General features: G+C 41.5%; 1 protein-coding gene across 2 annotated transcripts in view; it reads left to right on the top strand.

Annotated features, from left to right (window-relative positions):
- Positions 1–25803, top strand: part of MYPN (myopalladin) — a 136515-nt gene extending 110712 nt beyond the window's left edge. For both annotated transcript variants that reach the window (XM_049855664.1, XM_049855665.1), the window contains 8 exons: positions 6387–6608; positions 7957–8106; positions 9020–9102; positions 10797–10923; positions 14743–14950; positions 16523–16688; positions 21337–21470; positions 25634–25803. In XM_049855664.1, coding sequence (XP_049711621.1) covers positions 6387–6608; positions 7957–8106; positions 9020–9102; positions 10797–10923; positions 14743–14950; positions 16523–16688; positions 21337–21470; positions 25634–25803 — 1260 coding nt within the window. The remainder of the gene's footprint in view (positions 1–6386; positions 6609–7956; positions 8107–9019; positions 9103–10796; positions 10924–14742; positions 14951–16522; positions 16689–21336; positions 21471–25633) is intronic.
- Positions 25804–26436: the final 633 nt, after the last annotated feature.

The raw sequence follows: 26436 nt of genomic DNA, 5'->3' as shown, positions 1-26436 counted from the left end.
CCAAGGCTATAACTCATTGAATGTTCTTTTTCTATCACTTCCAAATTTGTAGTTTTGGTAAGGTACATACCAAGAAATGTGTATGTTTATCATAAAACAGAATGTTCATATTTTCATCATACTGATTCTGTAGTTTCTTTGGTTAAACCAGTTCAGACATTTATAAATTCTGTAATGTCAAGCCCCAATGTAAAATCAAGTTCCTAAAATTAGTTGTTTGAAACCCATAGAGACAAAGTAGTATTTACAGTCTCAGCAGGCACTTGAAGGCTGTGGTCCTGAAGTATAGGTATAATTATAACTTAGCACCATGTACAATAATATTTCTTTGGGAAAATCAGTTCCTAATTTCAGTATAGAATTTCGGGAGTACATGTCCCCCTAGACTAACTCTGACAGCGTAGTTCTCCAGGAACTTAAACCAGCCCTCACCCGTCAGGCAGCAGGGTGCAACTTAAGCTGCAGAGAAGATTCTTTAGCGTGGAACAAGGACTCTGTTAGAAGAGGGGCTAGAGGTGGTATGAAATGGACTGCAAATTTGGAGACTTCAGTGAAACAAGGTGTGAAGCTCTAAGAGTTCTGAGACATCTTGCCGATTGAAAACCCTAGAAATACTTCTCTTTTGTTACTCCCTTTATTTTATTCTATAGGCCTCAGTGACTGTTATTCCTGCTTCTTTTTATCCTTCAAGTTCCTCTTTTTTCCTGGGGCTTTGGATTCAGATATGTAATACTCTGATCTGAAGCAAGCAAAGCCTTTGCAAACCTTTTCAGGAATAACTGGAAACAGACAACTGGAGAATAAAAAGAGCCTTGTATCTCACGCCCCTGTTCCCTTTTCTTTACGCTTTCCTGTAAGGAACAAGGGCCATTCATAAAGGGGTGGTAAAAGGAATGGATCCAGGAAGGACCCACATAAGATTTGTCTTTAGTCTAGAGTAAACCCAGACTCATTGTTGGCTATTTGGGGCATTTTTTCAAGGCACTAGGGCAGGGGCCTTGAGGTGAGATAGAAGCAAAAATAGGAGCGGGTTGAAGGTGGGCTGCAGACACACTGAGGGCTGGGTCTGGGAAATAACTGCAGCCCATTATCAGGGAGAGGATGAGTTGGGAAATAAAACCTTGGAGGTTTCCCTTCTTGCCCTTGACCTTGCCAGGCTAGCCCTGCACGGGTCCTGGGAGGAAAGAGGGCAATCCCTGATGGTAGAGAAGGGAGTTACTGAAGCCATCTAGTCTCCCCATAACTGCTAACAGACAGACTCAAGTTGGTGTGGTCCAAATTGGGACTTGTATTTGCTCTAATCTTGTTTCTGAAATATTAACAGAAAATATGAGAAGCACACTCAAAACTGGATATTTTCGTTAAGCACTGACCTAAGTTTAGGAAACGAGATTTTCTGTCTGATTCAAACACAGCAGGCATCCCAGGTGGTTCTCTGGGGAGCTTCCAAGATGGGTGCTGCCTGCAACCCTCACCACCATCACCACCTCCCAAATACAGGCTCAGTCAGCACCTGTAGGTACTCTTTTCCCCAAAAGCACAGGCACCCAGCCTCATGTCCCTTTCTCCACCAATGATCATAAAGCTTCAGAGAAATGGAGATCAGCCAGCCTCACAGAAAGCCTGGAGTTTCCTGAACTCTAGGATCTCTATGTGAGGTGAGAATTATGTTAATTATTCTTTTTGAATGTGATTTAAAAAATAATAAAGCTACCGTTTAGCACCTACCTCACCTGGTAAGGAGCCCTGGTGGCGTAGTGGTTAAGAGCTCAGCTGCTCACCAAGAGGTCAGCGGTTTGAATCCACCAGCTGTTCCCTGGAAACCCTATGGGGCAATTCTACTCTGTCTTATAGGGTTGCTAGGAGTCTGAATCAACTTGATGGCAACAGGTTTGACTTTTTTTGTTACACAAGGTAAGAGGATAAAATGAATTGTTGGTTTTACTCCTAAGCATCCTAGAAAATAAACAAAACCCCAAATAATACCAATTTACAAGTGTTGAGTCCAAAAACCAAATCTACTGCCAATCAGTTGATTCCAACTCATAGCAGCCCTGAAGGACAGAGTAGAACTGCCCCAGAGGGTTTCCAAGGCTATAAATCTTTACCAGAGCAGACTGCCAGATCTTCCTCTCAAAGAGTGGCTGGTGGGTTCGAACCACGGACCTTTTGGTTAGCAGCTGAGTGCTTAACCACTGCACCACCAATGCTCCTCTGAAGTTTGAGTACAATTCAATAAAGAAGAAAAATATATTCCTGGGATGATTTTAAACTGGCAAGACTAGAAAATATTTCAAATTTGTGGGATTGTTTAATATATTCATGGGAAAATATAGTCATTGTGAAGTGTTAGGTTGAGTCCTGTGAAAGTGCTGATATTCTACCATTTTTCACCTACAAAAATGGCAATTTCATATAGTCCAACTGAATAGATGGATAGTTGGTTGCGCTAATTAACTTCTATTAACTTTTTTTTTTTTAACTTCCATAGTGTGGAAGATGTTCTTAATACTTTTAAACTGAATTAGGTGCAAGAATTCAGTGACATTATTGGAGGTGAACAATCCTTTGCTTTGACTGGTTTGAATTATCTGATTAAAAATTAATAAGCTGTACTAGAGAGTCATCATTTTTTTCCACCCTAAAAGACCTGAGGACTTACTTTGCTTACCAAGAATGAGATGTGGCTCTAGGGGTGGGTTTAAAATTGGTTCCAAGAAATTGAAGCCCAGAAACACTTGGTTTTCGTGTTTCCTGTTGCCATTCCACTCCTATTAAGATGAGAGTATGTGTAAGACAGTAGCTAGAGAAAGTGAGTAATGTGATTTAATAGCTTGAGAACACATCTATGAATCCCAAACCCAGTTACTCTGCCGGTGATTGGGCAGGTACATATCATCCACATGCTTCTAAATTCTATTTCAGGAGTATCCCAGTACCCGCTCCATGGAGCCCACCTAGGTTATACAATCATGGTTGACTACAGCCACATGTTTAACTAAAGATCTCACCTCACCCCAAGCGCATGGCTCCACATTCCTCAGAGATGTGGTAGTGTGGGAACAAGTGATTGCCTCCATGTCATTCATGTATTTACTCATCCTTCTCAGGCTTACTGTGCAGGCACCATTCCAGGTGTTTTTTATATAGTGGAAAGCAACACAAACAAAGTCCCTGCTTTTGTGGAGCTGACATTCTAATGATTAGAGATAATCATTCAATCAATAAGCAAATAACAAAAATCTGAGAGAGCAGCCAGTGCTAGTTAGAGGTTTAGAATAGGGAGTTACTTTAGATGATGAAGTGGCCTGGGGAAGCCACTTTGGGGAGGTGACTCTTACGCTGAGATTTGAAGAAGAAGAAGCCAGCTATGGGAAGCACTCCAGGCTGGCATGAAGGTCTTGGGGCTAGAGCTGGCTCAGTGTGCTCAAGAATTAACAAAAGGACACAATGGCTGGAGTATAGACACAAGGCGAAGTCCAAGAGTTTGGCATAATCCCAGATGTTCAGGGCTTTATCAGTCAGAGTAAAGAGTTGTACTTTCTTGTATGTACGTCGGGAAGCCGTTGGAGTTAAAGCAGAACAATTTTTAAAAGATTGACCTGGTTACAGAGTAGAATTGATTTCAAGGGAGGCAGGGTGGAAGCAGGGAGATATTCTAAGAGGAAACTGCAGTAGTTCAGATGAAATTGATACTGCCTTGAACTAAGGTGGCAGAGATGAAGGTGAAGGCTTTGGAATATATTTTGAGGGTACAGTTGACGGTATTTGCTGATGGATAGAATATGGCGGGAAGAGGGAGTGAGAGGAATCCAGGATAATTCCCAGACTTAGGACTTAATGCACTGGAAGTATGGTCCACAGACCTGTGCCAGTCTGCGAACTGTTACCACTTCACCTTGAGATAAGAATAGAAAGTGACAATAATCATTAAGAAATTTTTATGGCAATTAGATGGAGAAATTTTTGACTGTTAACAGAGCTTATATTTTTATTTCATTTTTATAGTAATTCCTTTTTATTTTTTCTATCTTATAAAAGTACCAGTTAGAGTGTTTTTAAAACCTGGCTTTTTTACCATAGATAGTGTGAGACAGACTGGCTTAACCAAGTGGATGAACAGTGGTGCCATTCCTGATATGGGAAGGAACAGCATAGGAGCACCTTTGGGGAGAGAAATCAAATGTATTATTTGGCCATGCTAAGTTCAAGGTGCCCATTGGGTACCCAAGCCATGAGGTGGAGTTGTCGTTGTTGTTGTTATTGTTAGTTGCTGTCAAGGCAACCCCATGGGTGCAGAGTAGAACTGCTCCATAGAGTTTTCAAGGTTATGATCTTTAGGAAGCAGGTTGCAGGGCTTTCTTCCAAGGTGCCTCTAGGTGGGTTCAAACCACCAACCTTTCAGCTAGTAGTCAAGTGCTTAAACATTTGCAACACCCAGGGACTTGATGGAAAGTAGATCATTGGATATATGATTCTGGAATTTGAGGAGAGATTAGGCTTGGAGATTGAATAAGTATGCTGAAAGGATACAACCCTGACACACACCTTTCTTGACGTTAAACCACGCAGTATCCCCTTGCTCTGTTTGAACAACTGCCTGTTGGTCTATGTACAGGTTCCTCATGAGCACAATTAAATGTTCTGGAATTCCCATTCTTCACAATGTCATCCATAATGTGTTATGATCCACACAGTCAAATGCCTTTGCGTAGAATATAAAACACAGGTAAACAACTTTCTGTTATTCTCTGCTTTCAGCCAGAATCCATTTTACATCAGCAATGATACCCCTTGATCCATGTCCTCTTCTGAATCCAGCTTGAATTTCTGACAGTTTCCTGTTGATTATACTGCTGCAACTGCTTTTGAATGATCTTCAGCAAAATTTTACTTGTGTGTAATATTAATGACGTTGCTCAATAATTTCCGCATTCTGTTGGATCACCTTTCTTTGGAATGGGCACAAATATGGATCTCTTCTAGTCAGTTGGCCAGGTAGTGAGTGGTCTTCCAAATTTCTTAGCACAGATGATGAGCACTTCAGCGCTGCATCCATTTTTTGAAACATCTCAGCTGGTATTCTGTCAATTCTTGGAGCTTTGTTTTTTGCCAATGCCTTCAGTGCAGCTTGGACCTCTTCCTTCAGTACCATCAGTTCTTGACCATATGCTGCCTCCTCAAATGGCTGAACGTTGGCCAGTTCTTTTTGGTACAGTGACTCTGTGTATTCGTTTCATCTTCTTTTGATGCTTCCTGCATCATTTAGTATTTTCCCCCACAGAATCCTTCAATATTGCAACTCAAAACTTGAATTTTTTCTTCAGTTCTTCAGCTTGAGAAATGCCAGGTGTGTTCTTCTCTTTTGGTTTTCTATCTCCAGCTCTTTGCACATGTCATTATAATAGTTCATCTTCTTGAGCCACCCTATGAAATCTGTTCAACTCTTTTCCTTCACCATTTCTTCCTTTTGCTTTAGCTACTCTACATTCAAGAATAAATTTCAGAGCCTTTTCTGACATCCATTTTGGTCTTTTCTTTCTTTCCTGTTTTTTTAATGATCTTTTGCATTCTTCACATATGATGTCCTTGATGTCATTCCACAACTCATCTGGTCTTCCGGTTATTAGTGTTCAATGTGTCAATTCTATATACTCAAGTTTTTACTATGGCTCTTGTGGATTTGTTCTAATTTTCTTCAACTTCAGCTTGCAGATAAGCAGTTGTTGGTCTGTTCCACAGTGGGCCCTGGTCTTGTTCCAACTGATGATATGGAGCTTTTAATCGTCTCTTTCCATGGATGTAGTCGATTTGATTTCTGTGTATTCCATCTTGTGAGGTCCATGTATATAGTCGCTGTTTATGTTGGTGAAAAAAGTATTTGTAATGAAGAAGTTGCTGGTCTTGCAGAATTCTATCATGCTATCTCCAGTGTCGTTTCTATCACCAACGCCATATTTTCCAACTGCCAGTCCTTCTTCTTTGTTTCCAATTTTTACATTCCAGTTGAGAATACCCAGTACCCAGTGCTGTCAAGTCGATTCCGACTCATAGCAACCCTATATAGCCCTGTAAAATACTATATAGGAAGTTCTACATATTGAAGTGGACTTAATAGTATTATATTCCATCTTTATTCTATTTCCTACAGGATTGCACTAGTGCTTCATGCTCAAGGTGAGGAATCAGGGTTCATTAAGGCAGTTTGAGATTATAGTAGAGACACTTAAATCTACTTTAGTGCTCCATGGTGAGGAACTCAAAATGAACCATGCCTGGTTTATTGGGGTTCCAACTTAAAGAATTGCATCTCCAGATTATACTTGTGGACAAATTCTTCCTCATCCACAGAAACTGAAATTGAAACATGTTTGTCATTTTGACAGGAATACAAAATTTCAAGCTTTGAGCAGAGGCTGATGAATGAGATAGAGTTTCGCTTGGAACGTACCCCAGTTGATGAATCAGATGATGAAATCCAACATGACGAGATCCCCACGGGCAAGTGTATTGCTCCCATCTTTGACAAAAGACTCAAGCACTTCCGGGTCACAGAAGGCTCTCCGGTCACATTCACCTGCAAAATTGTTGGAATACCTGTTCCAAAGGTAGGGGAAAATGATAAGTCAGTTGGCCAACCAACAGCCCAGACTCTTGAGTGCCTTCAGGAAAGTCTTACCAGACTCTAGTTAAGCATCTACAGAGGGAGTAAAAACCAATACCAGAAAATTAGCAAAGCTCAGACAATTTGACTAAAAGAAGACCGTCAGGAATAAACAAAAAAAACAAACCAAACCCACTGCCGCTGAGTCAATTCCAACTCATAGCGACCCTGTAGGACAGAGTAGAACTGCCCCATAGAGTTTCTAAGGAGCGCCTAGTGGATTCAAACTGCTGAACTCTTGGTTAGCAGCCATAGCACTTAACCACTACACCACCAGAGTATCCTCATCAGGAATAGAATTGTTAAATAGGCCAAAAAGAAATCTGACTGTGGGCAAGTGAGAATTTTAATAAAAATGTAAGATAAATTTCTTAGCAATGATTCCATATTTTGGGCTATTGATTCTCTCAGTCATCAAATTTTCCAAACTGATATTTTTCCATTTCCTATTTATTGAACGTCCACAGGGTACCTGTTGTACTCAGTGAGCTATATTTGTACCGTGACTATTAGATCAGTAAATTCCAAAAATGTCATATCATTATTGCAGTCTGCTGAAAAATCTTCTGAGTCACCAGGTTTTTTGGCAGCCAGCTGAGAAAAGGATTTACACCCAGTGTGGGCTGTGGCAGGGCATCTCTCCACTCTGTTTTCACAAACATTAGCATGGCGTTATCATGTATAGTTAGGTAACCAGGAGACATAGAGGAGGGCAGCTGCGACCAGTACTTTATCCCCCTGGTCTTTGAGAGATCTTGACACATGCAGAACTTAACATGAAAAAATAACATTTAAATTTTAGCTCCATGAAAAATTTAGTGAGTTAATTCTACAAGATATAATGAAACCTACTACCCTTTCAAGGAAGGTGAGCTCTTCTAGACCCTGGGATTTGCAACTACAGGAGACTCAAGCTTATAAATAGGGTAGTGGGAAAAGATCCAGGTTCCTGGTTTTCATTATTTTGCCTCTGAGGAAACATCAACGTGGCTTTTTAATTAATCATTAAAAAAAAAAAAAATTTTTTTTAATCGTTATTAAGTACCATAAAAAAAAAAGTCAAAAACTTTCATCTAAATTATATTGGACTTCTGGCTTACATATTGCATATGTACAAGTAAAGAGATATTATAATGTCTTTTCAAATAAGATTTACAATTTTTTAAGTGCGTCATAAGGGTCACTGGTTGTAGAGATGGCAATTTGCCCATGCCTCACTCTGCTCCCTACTTCATTGTCCTCTAAAGATGTATAAAACAGGGTATATTCTTCTTGATTATCTTTCATTTCAGGTTTACTGGTTCAAAGATGGAAAGCAGATTTCTAAGAGAAATGGGCAGTGCAAAATGAGGAGAGAAGGAGATGGGACGTGTTCTCTGCACATTGAGTCCACCACCAGTGACGACGACGGCAACTACACCATCATGGCTGCCAACCCCCAGGTGGAGAGGCAGGGTTCCGCGCTGTGCAACACTCTGAGGAAAGAGCAGTTGATGTCATTGTGAATGAAACCTTGAGATGTGCGAGTTATTAAGGATTGCTGAGGAGAATTAATGAGCAGCGTTGTGACCGTGTGTAACCAGAGCACAGTGTCACAAATTAAAAGACCAGTTAGCCATTAACGAGTCACTCACCCTTCAACCTTTGTCAGTAGACATTGGTAGTACCCATTCACTACGTGCACCTCCCAGACCTGTGGGGCTAAATCTTGTATTTATCAGTTCATTGACTCTTTTGAAGAATATATTTTCTATCAAAGAATGGTTTGCTGTTTTTGTTTTTTAGAGACAAGGCAAATTATTTCACAAAGACTGTGACTGTCCCTCAAACTCATAACATCCTTTTTTTTTTTTTAATTGTGTTGGAAAGCCATAATTTCACTTTCCTTTTCTGAATGAGGCCAAGACTTAAAATTCTTCTGAAAGATATGGCAGAGTAAATGTCTTCAACAATTATTAGGACAGGAAGTGCAGAACTGTAATTCCTACTCTCATCCACTCGTCATATCGCAGGGTTAGTTTTGAAGATAATTTCTGTTGAGCAAAAAATAAAATGCTTGGCCGGTCTCTCTCTGCCTGTGACTGCAAATAACGTTAACTGCACGATAATTCAATTTTTTTTTTTTTTTTTACATTTTTCCTTTGTTCTTCTCTCAGCTTAAAAGGAAAGGTCATCACAATATTCTTTAACGGTGACTTTAAGGGGTCACATTTTATCACTTTCATTAAAAAAAAAAACTCGTAATAATTAACCAAAAGATTCATAATATTCTGGTTCAGAAAAAATTTATATAATTTTTTTTTTAATGTGGGATTCTTCTCATTTTAATCTTCTTGTCTGTTTTCGGTTCCTCAGGGGAGAATCAGTTGTTCTGGCCACTTAATGGTACAGAGTTTGCCCATTCGTTGTCGACTAACTACTGCTGGTCAGTCTCACAGGTAAAGTCGATTAGAATCCCCTTCCCTAGCACCTTCCACCACAATCGGCACCAAAGTAGAACATCTACAAATTGTTACTCAATATGTGGCCCTCTACCTTACTCAACATGTGGCCCTCTGCCAGCATTAGCATCATCTGGGAGCTTGTTAGAAATGCAGAGTCCCAGGCCCCAACCCAGATCTACTGGACCAGAATTCGCATTTTAATAACATCCTCAGGTGTTTCATAAGCACATTAAGTTTGAGAATCATTGGCCTACAGCACACTTTCAGTGTTTCGGAATATTTGTAACCATGTGCACACAACATATAAATAAAATAGTTTAATTTATATGGGCTTAAATTACCAGCATCTTTAATAAAACAAAAGTGATTTATATTAATAATGTTAAAATATATATATATATATATTTTTTTTGCTTGATAGCCCACGTGTCTCCAGTATAACAGCTGGTTTTCTTCCTTTCTGACTTTACTAACCACTAAGAAGAAAGAGGAGCCCTGGTTAAGAGCTTGGCTGCTAACCAAAAAGTCAGCAGTTCGAATCCACCAGGCACTCCTTGGAAACCCCATGGGGCAGTTGCACTCTGTCCTGTAGGGTCACTATGAGTCAGAATCAACTCAACAGCAACGGGTTTGTTTTGTCTGTTTAGTTTTTTTGTTTTGGGGGGATTTAAGAAAAAAGAGCCTGGCTTCCTCTTGAGTCTTCTGGTGCCGCAAAGCCTTAGCAAAACGTTCCATAGTTGCTGACGTGGATGAATTAAATGCGACTTACCAAAGGAACAAAAATAGTGACCCATGTTTCAGATACAGTATTTCACCACCGTTGCAACTATAACTTCTTTTTTTTTAAAGAACAGCTGTTACTGTTGATCAGTCTTAATCCAGTTTAAGTTCATAGTCATCTTTAATAATTTATAGTCAGGTTAAATTTTATTACTCAGAGACATGGGGATTGCAGCTGCCTTGTTCTGAGTAATAAACAGGACTTCTCTTTTGGCTCCCATTTCAAGTTCGGATTAAATACTGATGTATTTGTTTATTTTGAAGACTTTTGAACAACTGGTCAAACCCATGGAGAGGGGAGCTGAGCCATTTAACCCAGAATGACTTCAGAGAGAAAGACGCTAAAGCCTGTTTATTTGATTATAGAGCTCACAAGATAATCCTACAGTATATGAGATACTTACCACTTTGTTTTTTTATACCAGCTCCACACCATTATCTTTACTATTTGCAATAACCTCTCCTCACCACACACAAAAAAAACTGTTCTCCAGACCCCATCCGAAATCCAAACCAGTAGCCATCGAGTCAGTTCTGATTCATGGTGACTCCATGTGTGTCAGAGTAGAACTGTGTTCTTTAGGGTTTTCAGTGGCTGGTTTTTCAGTAGCAGATTGCCAGGCCTTTCTTCTGAGGTGTTTCTGGGTGTATTTGAACCACTAATCTTTCAATTAGCAGCCCAGCTCATTAACAGTTTGCACCACCCAGGGACTCCCCAGGCCCCATAAGCCAAAAAAAAAAAAAAAAAAAAAGCCCATTGCCGTGGAGTCAATTCCAACTCATAGCGACCCTACAGGATGGAGTAGAACTGTTCCCTAAGGTTTCCAATAACCATGCGTAACTGCCTATTGTCATAAATTTGTAAATTGGTTTCTATGTTTAATGCCTGAACGTGCTGCTTGTTACAGGGGAAGGTCCCGAGTGCAAGAAAGAGACAAAGAGCCCCTACAAGAACGCTTTTTCCGACCACATTTCCTACAGGCTCCTGGGGATATGGTAGCTCACGAGGGACGCCTCTGTCGGCTGGACTGTAAGGTAGACTCTAGTACCTATCTTTGATTCCAGATCTGTTTATATTTTACATTTGTTTGTTTGCATTTTTTCTTTTAATTTATTTTGTGATATTTTTTCAGGGAATGGGGAGATAGGGAAGGGAGGGAATTTTTTTTCATAAAGCTGTTTGGAATATTTAATATTTATTTTTTAACCAAATGACAATATTTCATGAAATTTTTTATCTGTCTCTATATGGCACAAACAGTTAAGCATTTGACTACTAGCCAAAGGGTTGGCCATTCAAACTCACCCAGAGGTGCTCACAAGATAGGCCTGTCAATCTGCTTCTGAGAGGTCACAGCCTTTGAAATTTCTAAGGAACAGTTTTACTCTGATACACATAAAGTCACCATGAATCAGAATCAACTTGATGGCAGGCAACTAATAACATCAAAATCTTAATAAAAATTACACAAGTACCATATCAAGTTAACTCTGTATTTTTAAAAGATAACCAAAGAGGTGACATTATTCAGGCATTTTCCACATGGTGCCTGTGAAGTCTTTTTACTATAAAGCTAAAAGTGTGATTTTGCATCCTTGGAGTGAATTGTTATATGTCAGGGTTGTATCCTTTCGCCATACTTATTCAATCTGTATGCTGAGCAAATAACCTGAGAAGCGGGGCTATATGAAGGAGAATGTGGCATCAGGAATGAAGAAGACTCAATAACGACCTACAATATGCAGATGACACAACCTTGCTTGCTAGAAGTGAAGAGGCCTTGAAGCAATTACTGATAAAGATCAAAGACAATAGGCTTTGAGGACGGTGCAGGACCAGGCAGTGTTTTTTTCTTTTATACATGGGGTCACTATGAGTCTAAACCAACTCAACGGAACCTAACAACAACAGCCTTTGAAAGAATTATATAAAGATGTCTCCAGAGCAAGTTATGAAAACAGAAGTTGGTTTTTCATACTAACCAATGTCCATCACCTTTAGCTATTCTACATTCTAATTCTTCCACCAGAAAGTAGGCCCCCAGTTGAGCAGAATGGATAGCTGTCAGTATGAAGGGAAACTTAAATCATATCTTCTGCCCCAGACAAAGATGCAGAATGCTTTGGAAATTTTTGGTGCGAATTAGTGAAGGTTTTTTTTGAGGTTAAGCATTCATAAAGAGTCCACTTCTATTGGTAGCCCTTGTTCTTCTGATGGCTGCTTGAATAATATCCAGGATTGTTACTTTCACCACCCTAAACTCTAAAAGATACAGATGCCTGAGTCCTAGCCCTAGAGATTCAGATTTGATAAGTGGGTAATGGGAGTTTTAAAAGCTCTCCAGGGATTATAATATGCAGCAAAGTTTGAGGCCACTGGTTTAATATCTCTCCTTTCTCTTGGCTACATCATTGCTTATTAGGTATGTAAGCAATAATAGTCTCTGAAATTAATGTTGCAAACCCATTTTATTATTTATTTAGCTTTTTAATTTTTATTTGTTGTAATGTAGGATAACATTTCACCACTTATCTGTCAGTTTGGGGAAGGAATGGGAATCCCAGAACACTTCATTGTGCTTATACAGAACCTGTACATAGACCAAGAAGCAGTCACTCGAACATAACAAGGGGATACCGTGTGGTTTAAAATCAGGAAAGGTATGTGTCAGGGTTGTACCTTTTCACCATATCTGGTCAATCTGTATGCTGAGTAAATAATCCAAGAAGCTGGACTGTACGAAGAAGAGCAGGGCATCAGAATTGGAAAAAGACTCGTTAGCAACCTGAGATATCCAGATGACACAACCTTGCTTGCTGAAAGTGAAGAGGACTTGAAGCACTAACTGATGAAGATCAAAGACTACAGCCTTCAGTATGGATTACTCCTCAACATAAGGAAAACAAAAATCCTCACAGCTGGACCAATAAGCAACATCATGATAAAGGGAGAAAAGACTGAAGTTGTCAAGGATTTCATTTTACTTGGATTCACAATCAACACCCATGGAAGCAGCAGTCAAGAAATCAAACAACATATTACATTGGGCAAATCTGCAGCAAAAGACTTCTTTAAAGAGTTAAAAAGGAAAGATGTCACTTTGAGAACTAAGATGTGCTTGACCCAAGCCATGGTATTTTCAGTCGCCTCATATGCATGAAAAGTTGGACAATGAATAAGGAAGACTGGAGAAGAATTGATGCATTTGAACTATGGTGTTGGAGAATAATATTGGATATACCATGGAATGCCAGAAGAATGAACAAATCTGTCTTGGAAGAAGTCAGCTAGAATGCTCCTTAGAAGTGAGGATGGCAAGACTTCTTCTCACGTACTTTGGACATACTATCAGGAGGGACCAGACCCTGGAGGGATATCATGTGTGGTAAAGCGGAGGGTCTGAAAAAGAGGAAGACCCTTGATGAGATGGATTGACACAGTGGCTATAACAATGGGCTGAAATATAACAAGGACTGTGAGGCTGGTGCAAGACTGGGCAATGTTTCATTCTGTTACACATAGGGTCGCTATGAGTCAGAACCAGCTCGACAGCATCTAACAACAACAACAGAATAAAATTAGATTAATTATGACCTGAATTGGAATCCAAATACCATACAGTTTAAATTCAGGCAGTATGAATGGATAAGCAAAATGTGATATATGCATAGAAAGGAATATTACTCAGCCATAAAGAGGAATGAAGTCCTGATGCCTGCCACAATATGGATGAACCCTGAGGACATTATGCTGAGCAAAATACGTCAGACACAAAAGGACAAATACTGTATGCTGTTATATGAAATAAGCAAATATGTGGAAGCCAAAAGTAATTATTGGTTACCAGGGGCAGGAAGGAGGGGGAAGCAGGGGGTTTTAGCTTGGAACATTGTAGCTATGTTAATGGTGGTGGAATAGTTTGGAAAAAGAGATTGAAAATCAGTGAGCAACTTGAAGAATGTAATCACTATCACCAAAGTGTACATGTAGAAATTGATAAAGTGTCGTTATGTGTAGATTATAATAAAAAAAAATTCATGCAGCAATAAATATATAAAATATACTAAGTGAAATAACTGTGTAGTCAATTTTGACTGCGCCTCAGTTGTATTTATAGCTCAAAGATAAAGCATGACATGTATGGAATATATGTTGTTGTTTGGTGCTGTCAAGTTAATTGTGACTCAGTGTCCCCATGTGACAGAGTAGAACTGCTCCATAGGGTTTCCTAGGCTATAATCTTTACAGGAAGAGATTGCCAGGTGTTTTCTCCCACAGAGCCACTGAGTGGGTTTGAACTGCTAACCTTTCAGTTAATAGCTGAGTGCTTAACCATTGCACCACCAGAGCTTCTTATGGAATACATAAAACCAAAAAAACCAAACCCATTGCCATTGAGTCCATTCCGACTCATAGCGACCCTGTAGGACAGAGTAGAACCGCCCCATAGAGTTTCCAAGGAGCCCCTGGTGGATTTGAACTGCTGACGTTTTGGTTAGCAGCTGTAGCACTTAACCACTGCACCACCAGGGTTTCCATGGAATACATAGTAAACCCTTAAACCGGTTCCCTTTCCTCATTTCCTGGCTGATACCGGCAGGACTCTGGCTGCAGACAGGTATCCGCTACTCTGGCTTTGTAGTGGTAAGGAGTCCCCTAGCCTTCCTCAGTTGGAAGAATGGCTGCCAGACCCAGCCCTCCAGGCCTCTCTTCTCCTGCTGCCCCTGTGGAGAGGTTTCTAACCATCCCATGTTTCTCTATCTGGTGCCAGAGAAGGATGAAAAATTCAGCCACCAAATAAATCTGTCTGTCATCAGTCTGTCATTTGTCTTAGCTGTCCTGTTGTTTATTAGGTGAGTGGCTTGCCGACCCCAGAGCTGACATGGCTGCTCAATGGCCAACCTGTGCTTCCAGACGCCTCACACAAGATGCTGGTCAGGGAAACTGGAGTCCACTCTCTGCTCATTGACCCGCTCACTCAGCGGGATGCAGGGACCTACACGTGTGTTGCTACCAACAAAACCGGGCAGAATTCCTTTAGTCTGGAGCTCACTGTAGTAGGTAAGTTTTGCTGCTGGGACCCCTAAACATAACTCTCTCCAAAGTTATTGCCCACATACACAGAGCCTTTGACAGAATACCAAACCCAATCTCGGTTACCCTTTTGCTGCAGTCAGGGCTAATACTTCTTACATTGTTTTCAAACTCATATTGATAAGCTAAAAACTTAATGGGGTTCCTTGTACATATTATGCATGCAATAAGTGGGAGCCATTATAAGTCGATGAACTGATTGACTAATTAATTGACTGCCACTAAATTTAGGTTACTGGGTTTGCCCTACCTACAGTCCATCATTGCTGGAACACACCAGACTTGTTTTTTACCTAAGCTTCCATGCCTTTGCATCAGTGGTCCTTTTTCCTGGAATGCCCTGCTCTACTTGGTAACCTCCTACTCATTCTCTAAGGCCTAACTCAAATGCTGCCACCAGGTCACAGTGTATCCAGCAGGTGCAGCTACTACTTCCCATCCTCCTCTATGTTTCCATAGCACTGGGAAAAGAAGAGCACTTTGTTTCTCTACCCCCTGGAGGAGGCTATGAGCTTCTGAGGACAGAGACTCTAGCTTGTTCTTCTGTGTATTCCAGCATCTGATTCAGTGCCTGGAATAGGGAAGGTACTCAACAAATGCGGAAGTAATAACTAAACAAATGGACCATGACCCTAGAAGATGATGTGAACAAAACACTGTAACGCCTGCAGAGAAGGAGAGCAAGGCACTGTCACCTGGGAAGGGCCAGCCCCACAGGGCAAGAGTCCAGCCAGAATTAGATTTTAGAACATAGGAATTCTAATGTTGGGCTTTCTCCTACTGTCTCACAAGTGTGACCCCTTAAGAAACCAGGGTGGCTTCAGCATGACAGTTCTCTCAGCTAGTTGCCATTTCCACAGGATATCTTTTTCCCCCCCTTTTCTCACTCTTAATTTATTCTGACTAACAGAGTAGGATGCATTGATTGTAGGCTTTTACCTTTTTCAATTGTTTTGCTAAAATATTGACCCTAGAACCCTGAGATATGAGGTAAAAAAAAAAAAAAAAAACTAGTGTGAGATATGAGGTATCTTTGCTTTAACTAGTACTGGCCAAAAAGAAAAAAAAAATTCTTAAGAAGCATAACTTTGTGTTTTTTTTTAAATAGTATGATTCTTTCAACTCTTCTGTAAATATGGAATTTTTCAAAATAAAAAGTTGGGGGGATTAATATATCTTCTACAAAATAAACTCATCTAAAAAAAGATCTATTTTAGTAATTTCAAAAACACTGTTTCTTGAAATTTACTGCTGAACAATAAAAAATATATATTTTAATTACATACATACCATTTGCATCCCATGTGAGTAATGGAGTTCTTGATTGTTGTCCCTTATAGGATAGGATAGGCAGTCATTTTTTAATCATTTATGGAACTTTTATCAAGGCAGTAATCCTCACTAAGAGGTGTGAAAGGTGTTTTGAGAAGATAAGTTTGGTGCATGCTCACTCTGCTAAATTCCAGAATTGTAGCGAGTTTGAGACATGAACTTCAAGGTACTCATGATTCAAACAAGAACGGCCCTTCTCCCCTTCAGCCAAAGAAGTGAAGAAAGCTCCTGTGATCCTGGAGAAACTGCAGAACTGCGGTGTTCCAGAAGGCCACCCGGTGAGACTGGAGTGCCGAGTGATAGGCATGCCCCCGCCCGTGTTCTACTGGAAGAAAGACAATGAGACCATCCCATTCACCAGAGAGAGGATCAGGTACAGAACCCACCCACATTCAGAGGGACTTCCAAGCTCAGTGGGTTTGTTTGACCACCCAGGCCAGTCCAGCCTTTTGATTCCGGCTTCTTTTACTTAGCATCCTGCACTTGAGATTCATCCATGTTATTGTATTATTCCTTTTTATTGCTGAGTGGTAGTCCTTTGTATGGATATCCACGGTTTTAAAAATCTTCAAGTTTAAAAATGTAGAGGAATTTATGAAAATCCTACATATTTTTTGTCATGTGTCTTCAGTCATATTGTTGTTGTTAGGTACCGTCGAGTCAGCTGTGACTCATAGAGACCTTACGTCTAACTGAGCAAAATTCCCTTCTTCGCCAGCTTCGCAATCATTGCTATGTTTAAGCCTACGGTTGCAGCAACTTTGTCAATCCATCTCATTGAGGGTCTTCCCCTTTTCTGCTGACCCTCTGCTTTGCCAAGCATAATGTCCTTCTCCAGCTATTGATCTTTCCTGATGACATGTCCAAAGCAAGGGAGAGAAAGTCTCACCATCCTTGCTTCTAAGCAGCATTCTGGCTGTACTCCCTTCAGGTCAGATTTGTTCATTCTTCTGGCAGTCAATGGCATATTCAATATTCTTTGCCAACACAATTCAAATGCACCAATTTTTCTTCGGTCTTCCTTTTTCATTGTCCGGCTTTAGCATGCATTTGAGGCAGTGGAAAAAGACCATGGCTTGGGTTAGGTGCACCTTAGTCATCAAAGTGACATCTTTGGTTTTTAACACTTTAATGAGTCATATTAGTACCCAAAATGCCTCTTTGACAGTAAAAAGCTTTTTAAAGAAAAGATAAAACCTTAAGTAGGTTATATTCTTTCTCCATCCATCACTACATGTTTTTAGGAATCTTAAGGATCCAGTTTCTTAAAGTGGGTGCCTTGCTTTATTTTACCCTAACCAACCTTATTTCTTGGCCATTTTGCCTTTACACCTCAAGGGGGCAGACAAACAAGCAAAGGTATCTTGTGTACAAAAATTTCTACTGAGAATGATTTCTTCACAGTAAACTGCATCTGCCCCAGAAGATACCATAGCTATAGATTCTTTACATAGAATCTAAGAATCTTATATAAAGATCAGGATTTTGCTCTGGTAGAACTAAAGCAAGAACAGAGAATATTCTTTCCTAAACACTTCAGCCTGAATTAACATAAACCAAAAAGCCAAACCCAGTAGTCGAGTCGATTCCGACTCATAGTGACCCTATAGGACAGAGTAGAACTGCCCCATAGAGTTTCCAAGGAGCGCCTGGTGGATTTGAACTGGCGACCCTTTGGTTCGCAGCCGTAGCACTTAACCACTACACCACCAGGGTTTCCTGAATTAACGTAGCATGTTAAAATTAGATTGAATATATTATATTATGTAAAATGACTCTTGTGTTTAAACTGAAGGTCTAAAACTTATTAAAGAACTTATAATGGGGTTTTATTGGGCAAAAACTCAATGCCTGGAAAGCAGGTTCCCAATCAGGGCTGGGGGCTGGGGGCTGGGGTGATGGCTCAGGCTCTGGGCTCAGGGAGCCAACCCAGCTTAGCCACCACTGCCCCAAAAGGCAGCCTGGGAGATGGGGAAATCTTAAGACCCGAGACAACTCAGAATCTTCCAAAGGGAAACAACATCCTCTTGCCTTTGGTGGAAATTTTATCTGTCATTTCGCCATAAGAAAAGGGAATCCTGATATTTTAAAGCTATAGTTATTGGTTTCTGGAAAGCCACATACCTGACAGCACCTGAATGCTGAATGGCCCTAAATATATACATATATGTATATATGTATGTGTATTTGTATGTATGTATGTATGTATGACTCACTGTGATTATAACTATGTTGTATTTATGGTTTTAATGGCCCCTCCTTTCCCTCACCTCATGTCTCTGCTCCTGACATTCCTTCTTTAGGAACTGTCTTCCTTGCATCTCTCCCCGCCTACCTTTATCCCTCCCTAATATTTGTTATCTTTGAAGACTCAGCTCCAACATCGCCTGCACAAGGAAGAGGCTCCTTCTTCCTTCTCATCCTCTGTCCTTGGCTGAGTACTCTTCTGCGGCACACTATTGCATATCATATTTTTTAATATTGTTGGTTTAACTATTTCTCTCCCCAGCTGGATTGTGAGTAGCTTTAGCACAGGAACCTCATCTTGTTCTTCTCTGTATGTCCTGACTCACAACAGCTCTCCCTGCCTTCCTTCCCCGCCCACCACCTGCGGGTCCCCCATAGGCCCGCTCCCCGCCGTGAAGAACATGCTGCCGTTTCTCCCACACCAGCAAGCCTTGAGCAGGCTATTCTCACCATCTGAAACACCCTTGAACCCACTCCCTTGGGGCGTTCCTACTCAACCTTTTAGACTCAGCTTAAGCACATCTGGGAAGCTTTCCCATAAATGAATTAGATTATATTTTAGATGTTAAGAGGTAGGTTTTTAAACTAACCTCGTCCTAGCTCCTAACCTCAGGTCTTTTGTACAGTCTTATGTCTACTGTAGCTTGGCCTCCTACCTAGAGCAGAGTTTATATATACTTGTACTTCTGAGCATCCAGCATCTTCAGGCCACCTCCTTGCTGCCTGGGGCCTCTCAGACTCACCTTCGCTCTGTGTTTCCAGAGCACCATTCCTAAATCTCCATTCTAGCCTTTATTGCGTTCTGTTTATCTCCCTCTAAACTAAGGATTCCTCTATTGTTGTTGTTGTTGTTGGTTACCCTCAGGTCAGTTTTGATACATGACACAGTAGAACTGCTCCATAGGGTTTTCCAAGGTGGCGACCTTTCGGCAGTAGATCGCCAGGCATTTCTTCCAAGGCACTTCTGGGCGGGTTCAAACTGACAACCTATTTTTGGTTGTTTGTTTCTTTTTGTTTTTGCTTGTTTTTGATTATACTTTAGATGAAGGTTTACAGAGCAAACAAGTTTCTCATTAAACAATTAACACACACGTTGTTGTGTGATATTGGTTGCCGACACTATGACATGTCAACACTCTCCCCTTCCCGACCTTGGGTTCTCCATTACCACCTTTCCTCTCTCCTCCTGCCTTCTCATCCTTGCCCATGGGCTGGTGTGCCTGCTTAGTCTCGTTTTGTTTTATGGGCCTGCCTAATTTTGGGCTGAAGAGTGAACCTCAGGAGTGACTTCAGTACCGAATGAAAAGGGTGTCCGAACCCATATTCCTGAGGTTTCTTCAGTCTCTGTCAAACCAGTAAGTCTGGTCTTCTTTGTGTGTGTGTGTATTAGAATTTTGTTCTACATCTTTCTCCAGCTTTGTCCAGGACCCTCTATTGTGATCCCTGTAAGGGCAGTCAGTGGTGGTAGCCAGGCACTATCTAGTTGTGCTGGGCTCAGTCTGGTGGAGGATGTAAACCGACAACCTTTCGGCTAATAGCTGAGCGCTTAGCCATTTGCGCCACCCAGGGACTCCAAAGAATTCTCTAGGGAAGGGATTTTTGTCATATTCATCTTTGTATCCGATCACTAGCATAGTAGCGCCAGCTTTTTGCCCAGCACAGTAGATATTCAATAAAGGTTTACTAAACAAATGCACCAAAGGATGAATGAATCAATCAGGAAGTGAAGGCAAAAAATTTCTTGATTCTGGTGGTACTTAGGGGAGTGTGCATATTTGTCAGAACTCATCAGACTGTATACTTAAAATGGATATAACTTATTGTTGTAAATTATATCTTAATGAAGCTGATTTTAAAAGAAATTGAAGGTAGCCGATATGTTAGAGTGGTCAGAAGGTGATGGATTTATTGCTTTATTTATTCTTGTTAAGTGTGGACTTGTAATAACTTTCAGTGGTAGGGAAACATTTGTTCGTCCTTTGAGTTTAGGAAGTCATCACTGTTATGTCTACTCTGAAAATGAGCTGAGGCCACCTCAGAAGGGCACTTAGAATTATGATCATAACCAGGCCAACAAGAGAGGTGGTGTGGACCAGAGGTCCTCAGTCCTGGTTGATAATGGAATCATCTGGGGAGCCTCTGAAAATCCTCATACCTGGGCCCCAGCCTGAGATTTGAATGGAATTGGTCTGGGGTGTGGCCTGAGATTCCCCTGTGTAGCCAAGGCTGAGAACCACCGATGTAGAGAAAACAGAAGGAAAGAGCAGGCTCGTTTCCTTCTTAACCACATTAAGCTAAATGCTGCCCATGCCCTTAGGCTATACCAGCTACCTGCTGTTAGCTTCTCTGTCCCTAGGCCCTCGTTTTCATCTACTTTTCCATAGCTTCCTAACAAAAGTACTTGTTGAAATTTCCAACCTGGTTTGGAAAAGAGGTTTTTCCAAACTTTGCTTTTGGAAAGTGGGAGTATATCCCGGTGGAAAATAGAGCTCCAGTGGAGCTGGAGCAGGGGAGAGGGCAAGAACAGGTCTCAGCCATGGCTGCTGACCTTCATCTTCACATTTTAGGTTAATTGCTGCTCTTTTGTGACTTCTTTCCACCTTCAAATTTGCCTTCAATGTTTACCTTAAGCCGAGTCCCCCCCTTCCCTGCTCCTAGGGACAGGAGGGGAAAGGAAACCCAGCACAGCTCAACTGGCTCTAGGAGGTCACTGAGCCCTAAACCTGACAAGGACCTTTCTGCCCCTAATTGGCTGTCTTCTTTCTTTTCTCCAGTATGCACCAGGACACAACAGGATATGTCTGCCTCCTCATCCAGCCAGCCAAGAAATCAGACGCTGGATGGTACACGTTGTCAGCCAAGAACGAAGCCGGCATTGTGTCGTGCACTGCTAGGTTGGATATATATGGTGGGTGTAACATTATGCGGTGAACATCTATCTGTGTGAGGGGCAGTTTAATATATTATTATATATATATATGCATAGGAATAGGTATAGGATTTTTTCCTATGTGAATTGGTTAGATTACATTTTAGTGTTTAAGAGATGGATTTTTAAGTAATCTCAAGCTAATCTCCTCAAGTCTTTTGTACAGTTTTACATTTCACTATGTGCTTGGCCTTCTACCTAGAGCAGAGCTTCATATGCATCCAACACCTTCATGTCACCACTTTGCTGCCCGGGGCCACCCACTCAAGCCTGCCATCCCCCCAGTACCTCTACCTGAATGAATTTTCTGAATCCCATTCATTTTTTATTCATTCCACAAATATTTATTGCCCAGCCCCCAATCAGACTTCCCTAATAATAGAAATCTGTCCTAATTATACTATCAAATGACACCCATCCAGTGGCTTGTAACTTAGAAAGTGTTACCCCTGGATCCTCTCAAACCAGTGAGATTATTCTAATTGTTTACCCACTGCTATTGATTCCGATTCAGCGACCCTATAGGACAGAGTAGAACCACCCCATAGGGATTGTAATTGTTACCCTCATTTAAATGCTGAAGAAACTGAGACTCAGAGAGATTAAGTAACTAACATCTGGGATGCAAACCCAGGTCTTTGCATGGTTCTTTTGAGCAATTTTCAAAAAGATTTAATAAAGTTCATCTTTGTTAATGTGCTCTGCTCCTCTCCCCTGTAATTTTTGACATGCACTCTCGTGGTATTTTTGGAGCCATATTTGCTATATGAGTCAGAATCAACTCAACAGTAACGAGTTTGGGGTCTTTTGGGGGGGGTTCATTCCTTAACCCAAAAGAGTGATTCTTTTTTTTTTTTCCTTCTTCTTCCTTTTTTTATTTTTTAAAATAATTGTTTAGATCAATGCGTTTCTCATTTGTTACTGGGTTAACATGGTTAACTAGAATAACAAGTAAGAGCAACTCTGCCTAGAACCTGCTGTCACTGCTACTTATAGGGCTACACCTGGTACCTCTCCCCCTTTATTTAGTGCCAAACAGGAGGGGTTTTGGCCTGCTATTTTCCCTAGGTCCAATTTTTGGAGCAAGTAAAATTTTGCTGAACATAATTCAAAAATGGTTGCAACAGTACAACAACAGGGAACTGCCAGAAGCTCAAGCCAGATTCAGAAGAGGACACAGAACCAGTGATATCATTGGTGATGTCAGGTGGATCTTGGCTAAAAACAGAGGATAACAGAAAGATGTTTGCCTGTGTTTTATTGACTATGCAAAGGCATTCAGCTGTATGGATCGTAACAAATTATGGATAACATTGTGAAGAACGGAAATTCCAGAATGCTTAATTGCACTTATGAAGAACCTGTACTTAGACCAAGAGGCAGCCATTCGAACAGAACAAGCTGATAATGTGCAGTTTAAAATCAAGAAAGCTGTGCATCAGGGTTGTATCCTTTCACCATACTTATTCAATCTGTATGCTGAGCAAATACTCTGAGAAACGGGACTATATGAAGAAGAAGGCAGTATCAGGATCGAATGGAGACTCAACAACCTGCATTACACAGATGACACAACCTTGCTTGCTGAAATCAAAGAGGACTTGAAGCACTTACTGATGAAGATCAAAGACCAAAGATCAAAGACAGCCTTCAGTATGGATTATACCTCAACATAAAGAAAACAAAAATCCTCACAAGTGGACCAATAAGCAACATCATGATAAATGGAGGAAATAGTGAAGTAGCCAAGGATTTCATTTTACTTGGATCCACAATCAACACTCATGGAAGCAGCAGTCAAGAAGTCAAATGACATATTGCACTGGGCAACTGTGCTGTAAAAGACCTCTTTAAAGTGTTGAAAGGCAAAAATGTCACTTTGAGGACTAAGGTGTGTCTGACCCAAGCTGTGTTATTTTCAATGATTCATATGCATGTGAAAACTGGTTAATGAATAAAGAAGACTGAAGGAGAATTGATGCCTTTAAATTATGGTGTTGGTGAAGAAGTCCCTTATCTTCTCCCACACTTCACCATGTCAGAAGCAAGTAGGTCTCCTCCCAAAAAACTTAGTACCAGTAACCCTGAAATTGATGTCTGCTTATCCAGATCCTGCCCTCCAGTAGCTGAGACCCCAGGTCAGTTTGTCCTGGCTCACCCCTCCCCAAGTTCCCCTCTTGATTCCAGGGCACCAACAATAGGAGGCGCTGTTTCCTCAGTTGGGAAGGGGGTTGTGCTAGAGGAGGGAATGGAGGACTTGGGCTGCTTCTATGCTCCCCCACCTTCTGCCTATCTAAGGAATGGGGACGGTAGGCTCCCTTCTCTCTTCCAAAGGAGGGCTGCCAGATTGACCCTTTTTAAATTTATGAAACAACCTTCTTTATCTCTAGTAATGCTTCTTGTCTTAAAGCATTATTATTATTGTTGTTGTTAGTTGTTGTTTGTTGCAGTCAAGTCAATTCTGACTCATGGTGGTCCCACGTGTGCAAAGTAGAACTGCTCCATGGGGTTTTCAAGGCTGGGACCTTTCAGAAGCAGATTGCCAAGCTTGTCTTCTGAGGCGCTTCAGGGTGGGTTCAAACTGCCAGTCTTTAAGCTGATTGTCAAGCACTTAACCATTTGCACCCCCAGGAACACCTTCAAAGGAGGGCTTCCAATACAGGGAATTATAGTAGGTAGTCCAGGTAAGATATCAGAGAGAGAGATGGAGAGATGGAAGACCTAGGAATAGAGAGAGGATCATGACCCTTCCCTGTTCAGGACGGGCCTTATAGAACCAAGTGCCTGCTCCTTAGTGGAATCACTGTAGGTTGTGTCCTCAGTTTTATAGCTTCAGATGTTTGATTTCATCCATTCACTCAAGGTGTTTAGACTCTGAAAAACTGATTCAAAATAATGGAATCGACAAAGGTAACTTCACACTAGGGACCCTAGCGTTCTAGGACCCAGAGCACCAATTTTCCCCACCTGGTACAGCCCCTTCTCTGCGTCAGGGTACCCAGGAAACCTGATCAGAAGATTGCTTGGTAATTTCCAAATCAGGGACAATGGGGACTCTGTGATTGGCATGGGGTATTTCATTCAGGCCACGTTCAAGCCTAAAGATCAAGTGTGCTGAAATCAGGGTCTCCTTTGCACAGTGCTTGGTGAACATGGAAACGCTAATAAATTTTCTTTTGTCCCTGAACCATGGTTCATTGCATTTTTCAGTCTCCTTGATGTAACTCATCAGAACCTGGTGAGAGTGGTGGGCAGGGTAGGTTCTGGCCAATTAGGTGGTTAGGGCCTGGGGTAGGTACTTCTGCAGAGGGCTAAGCCCATCTTTTGGCTTCCATTTCAGCAGTTTCCTTGTCTCAGCCTCCTGAGGTCCCCTTCCTTGAGATCCTGCAACCCTCTAGACACTGACCACAGCAGACCCTATGCTGGATCAGTGAGAGGGGATAATCCCGAGAATTCACCCTAGTCACCCATGTTTCCTTCTTGTATGCCTGGCTCTTCCTAAATTAGAAGCATAGGTTTTGGAATTGGAAGGGGCTTAAGAGATCACTAGCCCAATTTCCCTATTCCTGGCAGAGATTTTATTGCTCTGTTTTACAAATGAGGCAATTTAGATCCAAACAAACAAACAAAAAAAAAACTTGTTGCCGTCGAGTCGATTCCGACTCATAGCAACTGTATAGGACAGAGTAGAGCTGCCACATAGAGTTTCCAAGGAGCACCTGGTGGATTCGAACTGCCAGCCTTTTGATTAGCAGCCATAGCGCTTAACCACTATGCCACCAGGGTTTCCAACTTAGATCCAGATAGATTTAAATGCTTTACCAAGGTCCCGCAAGAAGTGTCAGAGTAAGAACAGAATGCACCTCTGCAGGGTGCCTGCCAATCCAGTTGCATCAAGTCAGTTCCGTCTCATGGCGACCCATGTGTGTCAGAGTAGAACTGTGCTCCCTGAGGTTTTCAAAGGCTGATTTTTCAGAAGTAGATCTCCAGGCTTTTCTTCCGAGGTGCCTCTGGGGGGACTCAAACCTCCAACCTTTCCCTTAGCAGCCAAGCACATTAACCATTTGCAGCACCCGGGGACTCCAGAGTACCTACTAGACTGTATTGATTTGATCATAACATATTATTTGGTCTATTTCCAGCTCAGTGGCACCAGCAGATCCCACCACCCATGTCCATCCGGCCCAGTGGCAGTCGCTATGGATCTCTCACCAGTAAAGGACTTGACATTTTTTCTGCCTTTTCCTCCATGGAAAGCTCAATGGTGTTTTCCTGCTCTTCTCGGAGTGTAGTGGAGAGTGATGAACTTTAAGCCTCTGGGTGCCTGCTGTGTAAGGGGGCGGACTGTGGAGGGGGATGGAGGACAAGCCAAGTCACTGACGGTTTCCAGGCAACTGGATTTGAGTAAGTGACCATGCTGCTGGACCTGTGATGAGGAGAGTTTTGAATAAGTCGGTTGGGGACTTTTGCAGTCTTGGCTGAGGAAGAGAAGTAGGGCTGTGCCTCACAAAGATTCTAGCAAAAATATGAGAAGACAATGCAGATGAAGAAAGATATGTCATACAGCTGCCATCCACTACTTTGGGGAAAAGCTGGCATGCTCCCCTGCCCCCTGTTGTCTTGCGGATGCTTTGGCCTGACTAGAAGCAATTAGGAGCCACGAGCCTGGGCTGATGAGAGTTAGACAATGGTGACCTTAGAGTATCACCAACTCACCCACAATGCAAAGGAAAAAGGTTGGGGGGTCCCCATCACCTTTCATGGACCGCACCATAGTAGGAGTTTTGGCGAATTCATTCAATCAGCTTCAGTTAGCGTTAGGAGGCCATGCCACGCAGCTCACATATGTAGAGAAGTGCATTTGATTTGTGTATCCTGGTTGTACTGATCCTAGAAGATGCCAAAATGTGCTCAGGATACAAAAAATTCACTGAGATACTCAATA

This window comes from Elephas maximus, chromosome 16 (assembly GCF_024166365.1).
Source record: "Elephas maximus indicus isolate mEleMax1 chromosome 16, mEleMax1 primary haplotype, whole genome shotgun sequence".
Classification (NCBI taxonomy): domain Eukaryota; kingdom Metazoa; phylum Chordata; class Mammalia; order Proboscidea; family Elephantidae; genus Elephas; species Elephas maximus.
Note: the sequence above shows the minus strand (reverse complement) of the source record. Positions and strands in the feature narration are given on the sequence as shown.